This window comes from Alligator mississippiensis, chromosome 12, assembly GCF_030867095.1.
Source record: "Alligator mississippiensis isolate rAllMis1 chromosome 12, rAllMis1, whole genome shotgun sequence".
In the NCBI taxonomy this organism is placed as follows: Eukaryota; Metazoa; Chordata; order Crocodylia; family Alligatoridae; genus Alligator; species Alligator mississippiensis.
The window spans coordinates 26783403-26802768 of NC_081835.1; the positions used below are offsets into that span (position 1 = coordinate 26783403).

General features: G+C 42.1%; 1 protein-coding gene across 2 annotated transcripts in view; it reads left to right on the forward strand.

Moving 5' to 3' along the window:
- PHF2 (PHD finger protein 2) overlaps positions 1 to 19366 on the forward strand; it is a 170051-nt gene that overhangs the window by 106958 nt on the left and 43727 nt on the right. For both annotated transcript variants that reach the window (XM_014596567.3, XM_014596569.3), the window contains exons 3-7: positions 840 to 954; positions 7972 to 8132; positions 11707 to 11848; positions 14551 to 14737; positions 15266 to 15428. In XM_014596567.3, the coding sequence (XP_014452053.2) occupies positions 840 to 954; positions 7972 to 8132; positions 11707 to 11848; positions 14551 to 14737; positions 15266 to 15428 (768 nt within the window). The remainder of the gene's footprint in view (positions 1 to 839; positions 955 to 7971; positions 8133 to 11706; positions 11849 to 14550; positions 14738 to 15265; positions 15429 to 19366) is intronic.

Consider the following 19366-nt stretch of genomic DNA (forward strand, 5'->3'; position numbering starts at 1 on the left):
AGATTAGTGACACTGGAAAAACTGGAGGTCATAGAGCTTACAATGATGTGAAATTCTAATTCTGATGTAAATAATTTATTACAACAATGAAAACCAAAGAGAATCAAAAAGTTGGACTACCAACAGGGACCAGTGCTGATGAATATTAGAAACCAAAGTGGTTCTGCTTGATTGGCTTGCCCAAATATCTATCATACACTGAGAGTGCAGCTCAGGGGCATTTGGCTTAGGTGGGTCAACTCAGTACAAGTTTAGCTTGCATTTCAAAACCTAGTATTAAACGTAGTTCCAAAAATTGGCTGAGATATGCAGGAATGTTTTTTTATCCTCAACATAGAGAGTAGACTTACTAGAATCACATATTTTGTATTTTGTGTCTGATCCAAATGCCACTGAAGTCAGTGGCAAATCTGCCCTTTTTTCTCAGTCAGATCCATAGAGTATGTTCACAATGATCTATGCTGCAAATTGAGACAGCAGAAGAGTAGCTTTTTAGGAGGTTTACAATAAAGATTAAGTGTGTTGTCTGGCAAGTGTAAAACGTTATCCAGAGCCTGTGTTTGCATAAAGCTTCTGATAGCTGTACAGCTCAGTAATTATCCGTCTGGTTGCCCTTATGTTACAAAATGAACACTGTTCAGTACGTAATACATCTTCAGGCTACAGTGTAATTGTCAAATGGTGAATCAAAAACAATATTAAAATTAACAATGCTGCTTAGTGGGGGTTCCCTTTCCTCTGTTTGCACAAAAAGTGCTCTTAAGATTTTCTCTCTGCAGAATGGCTTAATAACGATCTCCTGCTTAGCATATGGGGCTGTCCAATTTGCTGTTTTTCAGTGAAAAAGAAAAGAAATTGGCATAAGCATGACACTGGGCAGACTACAGAGGTCAAACCCGTACAAAATGGAAGTCAAGTCTTTATAAAGGAACTTCGAAGTCGAACTTTTCCAAGGTAGGTTATTCAGCTATGTCAGTAATATTAAGTGCTGTTGTTGTAAAGCACATGACTAGTTACAATTTGTGCTCAAATAGAGGAGTAACTATGGTGAAAATAACATAAGGGTATATATGAAAAGAACAAGAACTTCCTATGTGAACATTTTTTTCTTTTAAAGACATATTTTTAAGCTCATTTTAAAGACTTTAAGGCAGAAGTGAACATGGTTTTATATTTAACTCCCCATATATGCTGCTGTAACCCTATTACAACAGTTTTTTCCCCATGGCTATTTGGATCCAATTCCTTGGAAAAATAAGAGCACCGTGTGACCCAAAATTTTATAAGTGGAACAGATATAGAATAATACTTGTGTAAGAAACCTCATGGATTTACATTCTGATTATGTCCTGTGTTCAAGAATAATGCAAACTTTTCTGAAGTTAATCTCAGCTTGAACAGAAAATGGCCAAATCCTTCATTGCTACAAGACCAATTAATAGTAATTAATAGCGCTAAATGAAAATGGGCTTCTTACACTCTCTATTTACAACCATTTGTAAGATTGATTATTTGTTTCTGGTACTTGTAAGTGGCTCCCAGTAACGATTGAAGCAAATTATTTTTGCAAAATCCTCTGAGGTTGCTTAAGTGCCCTCCAAAAATATAAGAGTTGTGTAATTATTGGAGCTTGCCTTCTTAATTTCAAATAGTTTTCCTAAAATGATTGCTTTATAGGGGAATCAGCTGAGGTTGAGGTTTCTTTTTTGTCCAGAAATCTCATAGATGCATTTTTTTTCTTAATTCAGTGTCCAGTCATTTTACTTGTATGTTTTTAGCCATTAAACTCTTTGGTTTTCACCTTTGACTTTTTGTACTGGCAATTTTATAAGATTGTGAAACTAGGGTGATATACTTTAAGTCTAGTTAGGATGATTAGGAGGTGGGGCTGGTGGTAGAGATAGGTAAATTGTGAGTACAATATACATGGCCCCATATTTTGGCACTCAGTTAAAAGGAAAGAAATAATTTTCCTCAGTTTGGCTTACCAACATTACTAATACATTCATAGAATCATAGAAAGTAGGTCTAGAAGGAATTTACAAGGTTATGTAGTACAGCCTCTGCTCCCCATCAAGAGAGAGCCCTCCCAGGTCTGGCTTACTATGGCTGACTGGAATTCAGTTCCCACATTATTAATACCAGTATCGTAACCAGGGGTGGGGGGAAGTGGTACCTGTAGCAAGAGCAGACTCATGGCTTGCCTATCCTGGGAACTAAATAACAGTCCCAATTGGCAGTGGTGGCTGCTGCTGCTTTAAGAGCAACAGCTGGGGCTGGCAGAACACACAGAGGCGGCAGCAGTAACTAGGGATTATTTTGGAGTTCCTAGCATGGGTAAGACTAGGCAGGGATTGTTTTGGAGTTCCCAAACCTGTGCCCCTGCCCACTCTCCCACAATTTGTTAAACAGTTTGTTACACCACTTACTAATACATTGAGGGCGCACCTATACGTCACTGTTACTGCACACTAACTTAGGTTACTGCAAAGTAACCAAAAATTACTGTGCAGTATGGGCGCACCTCTACAAATGTGCGCCTGTACTGTGCAGTAACTACGGCGACTTACGCTGACTCGGGACTAAATTTGCTACCTGCATGATGCAGGTAGCAAATTTACTCCCAAGTAGTTACTGTGCAGTAACGCCTTACTGCGTAGTAACCCTGTTTGTGTGGACTGACTTGGGAGTAACTTTATTCCCAAGTCAGTGCACACACAGCGTTACTGCACTCTAATACCTACATGTGTAGACACCAATCTAAAAATTACTTACTGTGCAGTAAGTTACTGTGCTGTAAATGCATTTGTAGATGCGTCCTGCAATGCTTTGAAGTAGAAGACTCCAACTCCTACAATTTTCAAGTGTCTCAACGCTGATTACAAATTTCTGGGAGATGTTTAGTACCCTAATTTGTTCCTGTAAGCATTTTGTAAAGGCCCTTATGAAAGCAAATTCATTGGTGGCTTAAATATGTGCAGTACATGTAGGGTGATCCTGAGCTGTGAGTGAGTAGAAGGGGGCTAAGTGGTAGACCACTGTGATTTCCATTCATTGAATGAACAAGCTGAACATAATTTATATGCCAAAGTAGCAGAGGTGGATGTTGCAGAGGCATCTAGCAGGAGGATGTGAGGAATAAAGTAAGCCATCCCACCAGCCTATAATTTAAATGATAGTTTCCTGTTAATTGCTGTTCCTTTCTCCTCCTTGTTCCCCCTCTTATGTGCACCCTCTGAAAAACAGATTGATGCAAGTTATACTCCTTACACCCTTTCTGTGCCCCATTTGTACCAAGGAATAAATTGCACCACAGGTGAATTTGGCTTAGACCCTTCCAGAGGACCTACATCTGTTTGCACCAATGTGTCTAACTGTTTTCTGTGGTTAGTTAACGTCACCCCTGGCTCCTTGTTCCTCATTAGGTTCCTTCTCATCTCCTTCACAGGCTCACAGATTTGCAGTGAGCTTGGGCAGAGCTCAGCTAATTAGTATCTTCCTCAAGAGGTAGCCCAGCTCCTTAAAGCATAATGCCCTTCCTGAGCTAATATCTGCTCATCTGCACTGTGGGGTGCCAAATTTCTGTCTAGCCCTCACAGTATGTGGCAAGAATTTAATTTTACCAAGTGCCTTTTCTGAGGCTCGACTCCTTAGCTTTCCTTTTGGTCCTTAGATGATACAGGAGCTCAAGCCTCACTCTGCATGTTATTTGTGTTTATGTGCACAAAGAGCAGCAGCATAATGAGCAGCAGGTGACTGGGGCATCAGCTCCAGAACCAAATTAGAAGGAGTAAGAATGGCAGCAGCTGCTGCTGCTGCTGTTAGCTCAGGCACTGCCGCCGCTGGCCCGGCATCCACCCAAGGCACCAACCCTGGTTGTTACACATCTGACAAAGAACCCTGTCCTTACGTAGTGGGCTCAGCTACTCAAGACACTACGTTGTGTAGCTCATCACTATGGTGACGTAGCTCGGTGGGTACTAACCATGACGCTGCTGCTACTGTGCAGCAGGGTTGAAAATTACTTGTGCGCTGCCAGGACTGTGCAGTACTGGTGAGTACTGCACAGTCATTTAATACTTGCTTTTGCTTTAGCAGGTACTAAATGACTGCGCAGTACCAAATGCGCAGTCATGGGCATGTGTAGATGTGCCCAGTATAGCTTAAAATGTATCTGCCAAGGAAGTGAGATCTGCCTGACCACATTGCATATGATTTCTGGTATCTTTGGAACACAGTGCATGGCAACCTGTCTACCTCTTGAATCTCTGGATATGGTTACACTGTAGGCTCTGCAGTGCCTGCAACTTGTGTGGATGTACCTGAGCTAGCTTTCACCTACCCAGCTGAGATGCTGTTGTACTGTAGCAGCCGCAGTGCAAAGCTCTGTACGAGCTGCAAAACCTCTGAAGATGCATAAAGTTTCAGTTGGACTGTGTTTTGTTGTGTGCTGCTGTGGGTACACTGCTAACAGGATCTGGAGCTAGGTGACTGCAGTATAGAACCACCCTCCCTCCCTGCTGTAGGAAAAAATTAATTTTAACTCTGGATCATTTACTACTACATTATTTAATACTTGGACATACCTAGGCTGCTCTGGATATAACCTGGGTCTTAAAATGATTACCTCTTCCTACATCTCTTTCCTATTTGGTTCCAGCTCTTGTACCTCCTAGCATCCCCCTCCCAGGCCTGCTTATGATGGCCACCTGTTAAGGAATGAACTGACATACTTCTCACTTCCTCTGGTCTGGCTCTGAATGTGGCCCACAAATGCTGGGGAAAATGAACTATTCCAGAACATCATTCAGAAATTCACATATCTGATAACGCATGTGTAAAATGCCACCTGTTTCTGCTTTGTTCTGGCCTGAAGCTGTTCTCAAGTGTGCCTGATTTCAAAATCCAGTCATACTTCCCCAAAAAGCCCTTCCCTCTGAAAATGCTGCATAAGCAACTGAGATTGGGGTGCATCAGTGGAACTTCAGGTCCTATTAAAAAAGTCCTGGGGAAAAAGAAAAAGAAAGTAAAGGAAAGAAATTTGGTTGGGACCACACAGCTCGTGTGTCCTGTGCTCTACACGCTAAGAAGCTAAAGGATGTGGAGTGGGTTGTTCTGGCATCCACCATGCCGGTTTTAGTGCTTGCTTATTGGTTTTATCACTGCTCCCCTCCCCCATTTTCTTGGTTATATCATAGGAAAACATCAGCTGTTCGTAACATATTCAGCTGTAATTCAGAACTAACACAGAAGAGGGCAGTCATGTATTACTCTCTGGTATTTCTAGAGTTGTAACTTCTGTAGATCAAGAGGCAAGGGGTTATCCCCACTGAGTCCAAATGTGTGTTTCCCAGGCATATTAATGCCGGTTTACTGCCTGGCTATGAAGGCAGTTCTAAGGATCTCTCAGTGCATTTCCCAGATAAATATTATATGTTCACCAGCCCAAGAAATCTTTATATTTGTCTAAATAACCAATTTCCCAGCTTACCTAGGTTGACTCATACAGGAGAAAATAACATTTGCTAGACCCATAACTAGAGCACCGTTACCATATAGGGACTTGTAATCCCAGGGAGTCCAATCTGATCATACCCCTGAAAATATTGGTACAAATATTGTTCAACTGATGTGGTCTGGATGCTGGATTTTGAAATTCCCTGATTTTTGTTGTGGCTCACTCTTCATTTGATAAAACTGCTGAATTGTATCAACCTTCTTAGCTACTTGCCAATGAGCGGTAACGCCTTCACTGAATAGTTTATTTATGTAATACATAATAGTGAATGTTGCATTCTTTACATTGAACTATTTAACGCAAGTTTTTTTAAATTTTACAATGATCATTGATAACTGATTGCTTCTTACACCTACTGAAATTGTTCATTTACCACAGGCCACCTAGGTAAATTTAGTCATCTAAGTGCAATCCCATTTACCCATTAATAGATTTATCTTTGTAGCCTGCTGTCACTGTAGCTTTAAAATTAAGATTAAAAAAAAGCAGGCAAGAGCAGGAGGTCCTACTGACTTTTGCACTGAAAGCTTTCCGGGACTTGAGTCAGGTGAAATAAGATCACATTGGGCACGTCTACATGTTCAATTATGATGCCTGAATAAACTGCTGACCTTATTGCTCCTAGGCATGCTGTTTGAACATGCGCCCAGGAGCAGTTAACTCAGGCAGGAGCAGTAAGCTCTGCAGTTTATTCAGGTGCAGCACAAGGAGGCGGGTAAGAGCAGCCCTGGCTGGCAGGGCTAGCCCAGGGCTGCTCACCCCAGCTCGATATGTTATGGAGGAGTTAGCTGGGCACAAGGGCACAGTGTGGGGCTAGCCAGCAGGCTAGACACTGAAGCACCCTCATGCCCCAGTCAGCCCATTCATCATCTAAATAAGCAGTCCTGTGGAGTTTTTTACTCTGCATCAGGAGAGTATTTGTATTTACTCCAAATTAGTGTACTCCAGCCTAATAGGGGCACACATGTAGGTGCCGAGACATTTACAGCTAATTACTCAGCTGCACAGTGAACATCTCACGTAGATGTGCCCATTTAGGTGCTTAAATCTACTTGAGCCCCTACAGGCAGAGTTTGTGGACATTAACTTTATCCAGAAGGATTGGTGTGCTCCACTTACTATGCAATCAATATGTTGCCATCTGACTCAGGCATCTCTTTTCCATGTGACTGGAGTGTTGCAATCAAGCACAGACATAGGCAGGGTTCAGTGGAATACTATTCATTATATACTCACAGAGGCCTTTTTTTTTTCCACCGCCTTCCACTTCAGTCAGTCACTTAAACCTTTTCAAAGTGTGTATAAAATGTTATTAAATCAGAATGGTACAACTGAACCTCCACTTTGAGCAGGTGTGAATGATAACAAGATGCTAGGAAGGCAGCTAGAGTGAGGCTACTAATTTTGAGCTATTTTCTGAAGACTTCAAGGCTCATTATTGTTGCTGGTTTGTGTTATTTAGTTTTTAGGCTTTGGCCTGATTCTCTAAGGCCCTTAGGACTTGCACCTTTCATTGAGGACAGCACAAGTTTGGTTACTGAACTGTCAGGGTGATGCCTACAATAAGAAAAGAAATATAATTATGTTAGTAACAATATACATAGAGACATAGGACTGATGGGGCCCCCTGAGTCATCAAGTCCAGTCCCCTGTATTCACAATCAATCATTAACCCAGGGGATCCCCCAAATCACCATTGCAAGTCCTCACCCACTCCCTATAACATCCTATGGGAAGTAATTACTGACAGTTAGACTTTGCTCAGAAGATCCTAGGAAAAGAACCAAGCCCCACACATGTACCCTTGTAGCCATGGTGACTAGCAAATGTTTCTGGCTTTCTCATGGACCTGAAAGGATAATTTGGTCTATTAAATTTGCCAGGTAAAAGTATTAGAATTAGAATTGTTAGATTAACAAGAAAATATATTATATACAGTTATTCGCTATTGAAGCAACGTGCTTTTGGCTAGGTTTGAATACAGGTACTATTTGCATGTGTAATAGGACTAAGTATTAAACTATCAGACACAAGATTCAGATGACAAGGTTTGTATTTAAATTTATTTACTGCATTGAGTTTAGTAGGACCAAGATTTCTGTTCTATCCAATTGCACAATGCACAGGATATCATCGTAGAGCCAAGCTGGGCTTTTTAATGGTCACTGTGGGTATGAGGCGTTCAGTTTCTATTGAGTACCAGTGGATTTTGGAAACTTTACTCCCTTCTGTCTCCAAAAAAATCCCAGCATTTCACCAAAAGATACAAAACTATACACCTTGTCTTGCATTGCTTCAAAGGTGTTGGGCCACCCAGTTAAACAAAGCAAAGTTGTCAGTGGCATCTGAGAGCAACTTGTAATGATAAACTTATCTATTCAGTGAAGAAATCAAATGAATGTTGAATTTGGGTAGGAAATACTTTAGCCTGGAAACTGTGTTTGCATTTCTAGTGCGGAGGATATTGTAGTGAAAGTGACTGGAAGCCAACTAACAACAGAGTACTTGGAAGAAAATGGATTCACAGAGCCTATCCTAGTTCCAAAGAAGGACGGCTTGGGTTTGGCTGTACCTGCACCTACATTCTATGTCAGTGACGTTGAAAACTATGTTGGTATGTATTTGGTGGGAGGGGGTGTGATATGTGTCTGTATTAGTTTTACACACATTGTGCTCGCTCATGCCATTTAAGCCTAGCCCTGGGTTGAGTGCTGCTGCTTAGCTAGTGCTCAGCAATTCTCGCTGCTCTTCTCCTCTTCAGGTTGGACATGCATGTTGAGGCAGCCCTGGGGGCCAGATCAAAGAGGAGACTGGTCCTCTTTCTCCCCTCCTCTTCCATTCCTAACATGTGATAACAGTTCTGTTCCATTTCTGTAAAACTCAAATAACCCAGCGGTGAATAACCTTTTTGGTTTTGGTGGGCACCTGTTTCAGTCAAGGCTTGAAAAATTCCTTCAAACACTTTGATCCCTTCAGCTAGAACTGACACAGTGCCCACACCAAAGGAATTCCCAGCCACTAGTTAAACCCAGTGCTTTATGTCTGCTTTTTTGCTACTGACACAATGAAAAGCAGCCCACTCAGAGTCCAGGCTGTACCCATAAGGGCTCGACCCTGAATCGCATTTAACATTATGTAATACATTTACCCATGCTAAACGGATATGACATTTGGATTTGGTAGCATTTTGCATCTTCTGTGCTCGGACTGTGCTGAAGCATAAATGGCTTCCCAAGGGGTAGCAGAGTGTCCACCCCTGGGCATCCTAGGACACTTTCTGTAAAAGTATAGGAGTATGCCTAGTGAATTTCCTCTGTCACTTTGTGTCCAGTGTTGTGCTCTGATCAGCTGTTAAATCCCTCTCTCCATAATTGGTTTCATTTAGGTGGGGTTTGCAAAGCCCAATGGGGAGATCTAACAGTTACCATTAGAAAGAAAGTATATCCATGTAAAACACAGCCTTACCTGCCAGATTGCAGGGCTGTCAGACTTAATCACAGAATGCTTTCCTCTAATTAGAAGTTGAACCACACGTGTTACTTGTACCAAGTCCTGTTAGAGCCAGCGCTCTGCTGCACTCTACAGCACTCTTCCAAGAGGCAGACTTAATGATGCTGAAAAATTGTTTGTCCTGACCAGGGCTTAGCTGATTACTGCCATCTCACTACCTATGAGAAAAATGATTATATGTTGAGGTCACCTGTGCCGATGAGGCATTGCAGCTTCTCCATCTGAGCTCTTTAGCATTCAGTACTGGTGAACAGACACTTTGGCTCTTCGTGTTTTTATCACTACTGACATTTGCATTGACTTGGTGGCAGAGCAGCTTTAAGAGCTAACAACAGGGTAATCAACAGTGTCCCCAGACTGTGGAAATCCCACTAGGTGAAGTAAGTGCAGGTCACTGAAGGAGGAGAAAGGGGAACATACCTTAGCTGCCCAGGACCCTCCTGACTTCAGCTCTCCTGCTTTCCATGGCACTACTTTTTTTCCTGTCCTTCCTCGCATCCAGCCTGTTTAGGGTAATGCACATACCTTTTGCAGGAGATCACTTTAGACCATCCTGAAATATCTCCCTCAGGAAGAAGGTCTGTAGCCATTACAGAATTGTTGTCCCTTTCTCCCTTCATCCCTCTTCCTTTCATCCATCTCCATAACCAGATCTTTCCTTCCAAACTCAGTCACTGTCCTATGCTACTCACTTTCCCTCCACCAGAGTTTTAATCCTTTGTTACCATAACTCCATCTATTAGACCTTGGCTGTTCAACTCCTAATACCGCAGGGGCCACATCAGCAGGGGCTGCACACATGGGCTGTACCAGGTGAGCCATGGACTGTGCACTGTGCTGATTCTCCCACACCCCACATCTCCCCAAACCCCACGCAGCCACGATTCCACACACCTCCCCCCGAGCATGGCATGGACTCCCATACTGCTGTGCTGCCCTGCACCCTGGGGCACGGGCAGGAAGTGGCAGGCAGAGGAGCGAGGGGAACTCGGAGATCCCAGCTGCCATTTCAGCCAGAGAGATAGGGGACCGGTGGCTGCATGAGAACCCAGACGTCACACATGGTCCATCAGTTGTACAGCCCTGCCTTACACACAGATTGCACTGACCATGTTGCACTGTTCTGTGTATCTGTCCCACGCCCTGCCCCGGCTGGGCAGCACCTGTCAGGGGGTCGTTCCGCTTGCCCCCCTGCCCCCTTGCTACAGCACTGCAGAAACAGATCCTAAAGCAAGTGGGACAAATATGTTTCTCTCATAACTTGACTACATCAGGAACATACTAGAAATTAGCTCATTGAACTGCTGTTTTTTTCCATAGGTGGTAGAAGGTCTTTTAAATATAACTGATAGCAGCAGAAGAGAAAAGAGCTAGCACAAACCACAGGACCAAACAAATTACCAGTGTGTTGGCAATAGGCACCCAGAGAACGGCAGGCACAATATGTATAGAACAGAACTGATTTAGTCTCCAAAATGTGAAAGCTATCAACAGGGATGCTGGAAAGTAGTATTATATTTGTTAGGGTTAAGAAAAATAACAACATGGTCAGGCTTTTTTTGAGTACCTCCCCCTCAAAATGATTTTGAGAGTGGTAGTTAGCTGTGTTGGTCTGAAGTCAGGCGGAAAGCAGGGCAGGGTGGTACCTTAGAGACCCACTGGTGTACAGAGGCAAGAGCTTTCACAGGCAGCAGCCTATTTCGTCAGACACTATGAAAAAGCAAACTCTTGCCTACCAAAGCTTCTGCCTCTTTGGACCAATTAGTCTCTAGTAGGGTGCCTGTACATGAGCCCAGAGGCTGCTCTGACGTGCTGTAATTACAGTGTGTCGGAGCAGACTCAATCAATTAATGGTAATTCCCACACTCCAGCCAGCCTCTGCATCTTGTGTATCAGTGTCCCTGTGCTTCAAAATGGCAGCAGGGGCGCTTTATCTAAAGCTCATTCAACAAGCTTTAGAAAAAGTTCCCCTGCTGCCATCTTGAAGTGTGGGGACAATAATACACGAGTCGCTCCAGGCACTTTAATTAAAACAGCTCTTGGAACTGCTTTAATTAAAGCACCTTCCCTCCCCTCACTCCTGGAGCACGTGTAAAAACGCCTTATGGTGCCACCCTGCCCTGTCTTCAAAATGCCTTTGAAATTGAAAACTTCCCTGTGTAGCTGGTCTTTGTTGATCTAACCTTTAGGTCAGTTTTCAAAATTAAAATGTATTATAGGAATGATGGGAATGGTAACCAATTGGGAAATCAGTTTTACAGCATGAGCAATGCAAAAGTCCACTATATCTGATGTCAGTGTAATAAATAGCACGAGAGGCTAATATAAATATCAGTTAGTTACCTAGATTTAGTTTTGCCGTCGTATTCATTGTGGAGCTCCAAATAGTTACATACTGTATATGAATTTGAACAAGCTACTGTGAGTGAAATAAGTAGAGATTAAAATTCATCTAATCATTTTCAGATAAAAAACTTCTGAAATAAAAAGCTCATGGATTGAAAGTACAGCAGCTGTCATTAAAGTTACTATAAAATGACTATGGTTCACAGTAAGGAGTAGGAATTATAGTAGATATTGTTAGAAAGTTTAACTCACTGAGACATAGTACATGATGGGTCTCAATCTGCATTTCAAGCTCTTTCAACTCCCTATGTTTTCCTACATGAATTTTTTAGGACCAGAGAGAAGTGTTGATGTCACTGATGTCACCAAACAGAAAGACTGCAAAATGAAGCTGAAAGAATTTGTTGATTACTACTACAGCACTAACAGGAAAAGAGTTCTCAATGTAACTAACTTGGAGTTTTCAGATACAAGGTAAAGCGGAATGACTCACACTGGAACTTGTGAGAGTATGGGGTCCTGAAAACATCATGAGACATAATAACAAAATATATTAAACTGCAAGGAGATATTTAGATATATAAGGTCCTACCCATGAACATTTCAAGAGAAGGGGAGATCTTGATTTCTGATATTTAATATTTTATCTGTAAGTTAGACTCTTATATGAAGTAAAAATGATAATTAAAAAAAATATTCAACGGGATCTTTATTTCCGGGCGTGTCTGTGTTGTACAGCACTGACCATATTGTCTTTGTACATTTAATAAACAATACTAATTGTTAGTCCCACAGCATTATTTTACTGCTGTGGAAATTACCCATTCAAAAATGAGAGAAGGCAAATAAATAGCTTGTCCTGTTATTGAATATTTAACTGCAAATGTTTTTTTTCTCTCCACTTCTTGCCTTAAGTTTAAACCATGCTGATCCTTTCAGAACCAAAAATATTTATTTTCAAATATTTGAGGCTGGTTTAAATGAAAATAATAACCCAGAATAGAAAAGGGCAACCAGTCTCTAGAAACTTACTCTACAATAAACTTTCAAAATACTTGCATATCAGTGCAACATGGACTTTTAAGTCACTAAAACACTTAAAAATGTTATCCATGGTCTGCTTGTCTTCATTATATTTGTTAAAAGCACAATCTAAATCTAATGAACATGCAGTCCTCACTGTGTTAAGGCCATCATAGCCACCTGTTCACACTGACCGGATTTTGATTTCAGGTTCAATGGTATAAATTCATTGTACCTCCATGGAGAGTAAAACAATACAGTGGCTTTTATATAGGTATAACTTAAATCAGGATATGGATCCATTTGTCATCCTGGAGTCTCCAGCTCCAGGGCCTCCTCCATTTGGCAGGTTTGAAGTGAATATACATTTTGGATTTTATGGAGGGTCTGAATGCCTTCGTTTCAATGTTTGCAAAGGAATCTCTTATGTTTGACTCTGAGTCAGATTCAGTGTAGTTGATCTTAAAGTTACTAATTTCAGTATGGAAACTTGCTGCTCGTCTATATGTAAATGTACGTAGTACTGAAGTCAAGTCTGAACTACTCTGGTGAAGCAATGAACCAACTGCAATAGTAGTGATCGACTGAATTTTAATTTTAGAAATCCCAGAGGTAGAGAAATTGTTCATCCTCCCCATAGTTGCGTTATGCTAAGCCCTTGACATAAAGTTAATTAGCTGGTGTTCCACGTATGCCTAATGGTGCAAATTACTGCTTTCTGCTTTATGCAGCCATGTTCAGTATTTGACCTGAGATTTTACTCCATGAGTAAGTAGCTTTTGTGGTGATATGGATTTGTGGTATCCTGAATTTTATGCAAATACAGGAATCCTTCAGACTTTGCTTGGGTTACTTGCACATTTGTAAAGATGATGTTAATAGTGAATAGGGCCCCTTACGAAAACTACATTGCTACAGAGAAAATGATGAACTTGAATAGAAAAAAATAAAGAATGCTTGTTTTAGGAGAATATTCTATTTTACTGAAAAAATTAAGGGAGTTATGATAACACAGACTAAAAGAAAGGCTGGCAGAGAAATATAAGTTCATTTATTTAAATATCCATGATTTCTAACCTAAGTTCATTTGTATTTACTTATTGTTTTAGTGATATGTGCCTGTTTCCACATAAAGAATCTAAAGTAACTTCAGAGTTCAGTGATTATTAGAATTTTCTACAGGAATTTTACAGCTTCCCATTATTAGCAGAGACAGCAATAATGGGAGGTCTTTTATTCTCAGGGATTGCTGGAGCCATCACTCATATGCTGCTGATTTAGACATCAACTACCAAATATTTTATGCCTTAACAAAGACAGTGACATTTTAATTGAATCCAGTGCAGCATCTTTTGTACCATTTTAATTGGAATTATATTATCAGGGTTTGATGGTAAGCATACAAGACAAATGTATTGCAAATGGGAGCATTTAATTTTAGATTGAAGTACAGGCGCCTCTCACTTAAGATGCACTTTAAAATGCTCTCTATTCTGGGAAAACAAATACTTGTCCAAATACTGAACTCGTCTAAATAAAAACATTAATTTAGTTCCAGCATTAGTTAAATGTCCAGCTCATAATGCCAACATGTTTCTTTTACCTACAATCAAATATGTTCAGATGACCTTCCTGTGTTTAAATTTATTACTTAATTTCACAAACCTAAATATAATGACAAGAGTCACTGTGACCACTAGAACTAGATTAAGCCTTTATTAATTGTATCAGTTAAAAGATCAGCTTGCTCACATTACCAAAATAAGGACTGGATGCTTAATTTATCTAGATTCCTTCTATTAGCTAGAAAGAAAAGTAACACACCCTTATATACTATATAATACATTCACTAAGCCTAAACAGCATATTAACATTATCTTATCATATCATTATCAACAATGGTATTAGCAAAATACTATGATCAGTGTATTTCACAAAAAGAATGAATAACCCACCAAATTCTGCTTCTAAACAATATCCAGCCTACTGTAAAAAATATGTTTTCCTTATGCTAAACATATGCCAGGTCATGTTTTGATTATAAATGCTTTGGAATTACTCCAGTTTCAGATTGACATAATTTTTAGATAAATTTTAATGTGAATCTGGATTATTTCAATTATTATTAACATGTTTTCCCCTTTTCTGTAAAGAATGTCCAGTTTTGTAGAACCACCTGATATAGTTAAAAAGCTGTCTTGGGTGGAGAATTATTGGCCTGATGATGCTCTTCTGGGAAAACCAAAAGTTACCAAGTACTGCCTGATATGTGTGAAGGACAGCTACACAGATTTTCACATAGATTCTGGAGGGGCATCAGCTTGGTACCATGTGCTAAAAGTAAGGTTTTATATTGTACTATATATTTCATAACCAATCAAATGCTTACAGCTTTCTTAAGAACTTCTTAAAAGTTATCTGATGTAAATGATGTATATTAGTGAAGCGTCATTACTTTTCTCTCTGACACTTTCACCAGCTGATGATATGGCTCACAACATGCTAATTGTATCTTCTGCTTCAGAGAACTTTATGCACCTCCTTCTTGTATTACATTTCTCTGTTGTTGCTAAATATCATTAGTATTCTTCTTCTATTGTGGAGGGATAGAATCTGACAAACTACAGTGCTCTTAAAGTCTGGGCAAACATCTGCTACTAGTGAATTGTGTTAGATTTTGTATATATTTCAAACTTTAAAACTTACATAACTACATCAGATTTCATTTACCACATTTCATTGGTCTGATACAGAATCAACTAGAAAATCTTTTAAAAATTGTGATAAAATGTTCAGTCCAACAGAGAGACTGGAGTGGTTGTTTTTTGGTTTGGATATTTGTCACTAATTACATCTTTTCTAATGCAGGGAGAAAAGATATTTTATCTCATCAAACCAGCCTCTGCAAACATTTCTTTGTATGAACGCTGGCAGTCAGCAGCAAATCACAGCGAGATGTTTTTTGCAGACCAAGTGGATAAATGTTATAAATGCACAGTCAAACAAGGACAAACACTTTTTATTCCATCAGGTGAGTATGGTGTAAAGGTGGGTGCCAGTGTTCCCCAAAATGTTAAAAATAATGTGTTTCATAGAGCACTCTTTCTTGGCTCAGTTTTAATATCCCCCCCCTCCCCCTGAGAAATCAGTGTTCTTTCATGCATTTAGTTAGTGGACCAACACAATATCTTTGGTGACCATATGAAATACAGATTCAGAGGCCTTAATTTACTGTTGTTAAAGGCTGCAGATTGGATATTAATGTAATTTGAACCACACTTTCATGTCAGTCAGGGCTGTTCAGGTAGCCAGGGGCCACACGGTGCAAAGGACACAAACCTGAAGGCTGCTTGCCACACAGGTGCCCAGCCCTACGTCTCCCCTGCTGCATGAGCAGCCCAGCGTGCTGTGCCAGCAGCCCAGTTTCACCTCACCTCACATGGGCAGCCCAGCTGTCCTGCTCCCTTCCTTGTAGTGCGCACCATGTGGGCAGCATGTCTCCCCTGTTCTGCAGAACAGCCAGTCCAACTCTCCTCTGATGCACACACAGCACCCTCCTCCTCTCCTGGTCATGTGGCCACTTACAGTGCCAGCAGCCCAGCTCCTGCTTTTGTTACACTGTGAGAGGCTCAACCCATTTCCCCACTGCATGAACAACATGGGCACCCTGGCACCCCAGCCCCCTCCCACTGCACCACCCAGCCCCCAGAAGCAGGGGCAGCAAGTAGGAGCTGGAGGAAGGAGGAGGATCCCAAAGAACCTAACTCTCATGGCAGGAGCCACTGTGGGAGTGGGGAAGTGGTGACAGCCTGCCAGCTGCATGCTAACCCTTCAGGGGCAGCATGTGGCCCATGGCCTGTTTGCTGGATAGCCCTGATTTAAGTGATGTATTCTGTTCTCCCTGTGCTCTGTATTCCATGCTAAAAAAGCAGACCAGGAGAAGGAGGTGGCATTCAAGATTTTCAGGATGTCTACCTTTCTTAGGCTCTTATATGGCCTCCACTGTCATAGGGTCCGAGCAGCTCCTAGTCTTTCATGGAGTTATGCTCCCAACACCCCTATGAGACTGACGTCCATTTTACAGATGGAAAAACTGAGACATAGAGAAGCCAAGTGCCTTGCCCAAGTCACACTGGAATTCTGTCAGAGCTGGGAAGTGAATCTTATTCTACTAAGCCCCAGGCTAGCATCCCAAGCCCTCTTCCTCTCAGAGGACAACACCTGTTCAGAACAGCATTTAAGCACATACTAAACTTGAAGCTTGCTTGCCTGACTTAGGGCCAGTGGTGGAGAGGCAGAGAACTTGTGAACAGCTGTATAGTTTTTACTTCACTCAGGTTGCAGAGATACAGTGGGGAGAGCAAATATTTTAAAAGAAGTAAGCTCCAGGGAATGAAAGTGATTGTTTAGAGTTATCTAGGAGTAGTGAAAGTAAGTTGAGCAAAAGAATAACATCAGGAATATTTTTATAACTCAATTTGATTGTAAACACTCCCCAAGGAAGTGATGGAAACCATGTAACACTTGACTGGACAAAGCATAAGAAAATACTCTTCAGGGAGCACATGTGCACTGTGAAGAAATGGAGTGAGGGGATGGACAGTCATAGCTGAGGGAAAGCTGCTGCTCTGGAGTGTGCAGTAACTGTTATATGTGTATGAGGCTGTACAGATACAAGGGAGCTGAACACCCCGACTTCAACTCTGGATGAAGCAGGGTTAAAGTTGAAGTAGTTTTGCCACATCCTGTCACCACAGGCTCATGCACCCATAACTGTTATAACATAACAGCTGCTGCATGCTCCTGAACAGAAGCTCCCCCCAGTCTTTGTAGCAACTACAAATATACATTTGTCCATACCCTAAATCAGGGCTGCATGCCACACAGGCTCCACCAAGGTCCCCAGACCACATACCTTTGTGGACAGTCTGTCACTGTACTGTGCATCCATATAGACACCCCCCCTGGCCCCAGTGCTGTACTGCTCACCTATGTGGGCTACTCCCCTGCTGCTACACCACATCCCCACAACTGGTATGCTGTGTGCCTGCATAGGTCCCGCTCTGCACTGTGCAGCTCTTGACTTGCTTTCTACTCCCCATACTGCACAGTACTGCCCTGACCCATAGGGCAGGGTCCAAAAGTAGCAGCCAGAGAAGGGAGGGAGAGCCTGGAGACCTTGGCTGTTGTTGCAACCAGAGCAATAGAGGGAGCAGTGGCTGAGCAGGAGCCTGGGGGCCACAACTGAATGCCTCGTAGGCTGCATGTAACCTGTATGCCTCCAATTGGACAGCCCTACCCTAAATGATCTGTTAGATTTTTTTGTCACTTGTTTCTATTGTTCTATAAAATCAGAACATAAGAATTAAAATATATATACTTAGAGGCCTCACTTTAATAAGGATTTCGATAAAGCCACATCAGGTTGAGCAAAATGCAGCCTGGGGGCTGGATGCGGCCCACCAGGCCATTCTATCCAGCCCGCAGGGCCCCTAAAAATTTTGAAAATTAATATTTATCTGCCCTGGGCTGTCTGTCATGTGGCCCTCGATGGCTTGCCAAAACTCAGTAAACAGCTCTCTGTCCAAAATAATTGCCCGCCCCTGAGCTACATGCTAGTTTTGCATAAACTTATTTTAGTATAAAAGGTAAAAGTAATCTTATTTTCAACTTTCTGAACATGCTAAAATGACTGGTTGGCATCCTGCAATAAATTAAAACATCATAAATTATTCAAGGCAGCATTCAGATTTATAGTGTTTAAGGCCAAAAGGGGGCATTAGACCATTTAGTCCAACTTCCTGTATATCACCAAAGCTTAATTTTTAACTGTGGTAGCCATGTATTGAGTTCAGTAGCTTGCGTTTGGTCAAAGCCAGTCTTCCTCAAAGGTGTCTGGTCTTCATTTGAAGACAGCAAGGAAAGAGAATCCACCACCTCCCGTGGTGGTTTGTTCCAATGATTACCCCCGTCATTAGCAAAATACAGCGTCATATTTCAAAGTTTGAATTTCTCTGTCTTTACCTTCTAGTCACTGGTTTCTGTTATGCCTCTCCCTGCTAGACTAAAGAGTCCATTATTACCTGGACCCTTTTTCCCTGTGAAAGTAGAGACCAGGGCAGGTATTCGAAAAAGGGCTAGGCAGGGTCCAGGATAGGATCTAGAGGCAAAGTGCGGTAAGACATCAGACAGAAACTGGCATAGCTCCAGCAAGGCCACTCAAAGCCTGAAGGAGAGGATTTGAATTATGCTTGTCAGTAGCCTGCAGAACCCTTTTAGGGCTGACTCTAAGGCATGGCCACAAAGGGGCAAAGCTTCATGCAGGCCATGGCCCAGCCTGGTTAGGCTGTGCTGTGAGCATGTGGTGCTACGTGGGCTCCCTGGTATTCACTCATCATAATCTTGTTACGGAGGCAGCAGGGTCTAGTGCATGGCCATCCACCTGGCAGCCTGCACTTAGCCTGTTAAGTTGCAGCTCTCAGGCTCCTGCTTGGCTGCCGCTTCCTCATCACCAGCTGCAACAGCTCTTTCCCCCTGTTGCCTCTTCCTGTCCCCACCCCAGGGTAGGGGGAGGGACGTGCAATCTGCAGTATGGAGAATGGAGGGTGAGCCAGGGCCATGTGGACACATGGTGCAGCAATGGGGTGGGGGGCTGTGACCACACAGTTGTGTGGTACAGCAGCAGGGGCATCCACGTGGCCTGGGAGCCTGTGTCTCATCCTGGTATGGCCGGCCTGGCATGTGGCCCTCATTGGTATGGCCCACAGGGCATGTGGCCCCTCAGTCCCCTGGAAGTTGGACAGCCATGGTTTAGTCCAGTGGATAGGACACTGCATTGGGTTTCAGGATAACTGGAATTTGCTGTTTTACTGACCTTCCTGTGATGTTGGGCAAGTCATTTCCCTTCTTTATGGCTCTGTTTCCCGCCTATTTAGATTGTTAACTTGTTGGGGTAGGAGTTACCACTCT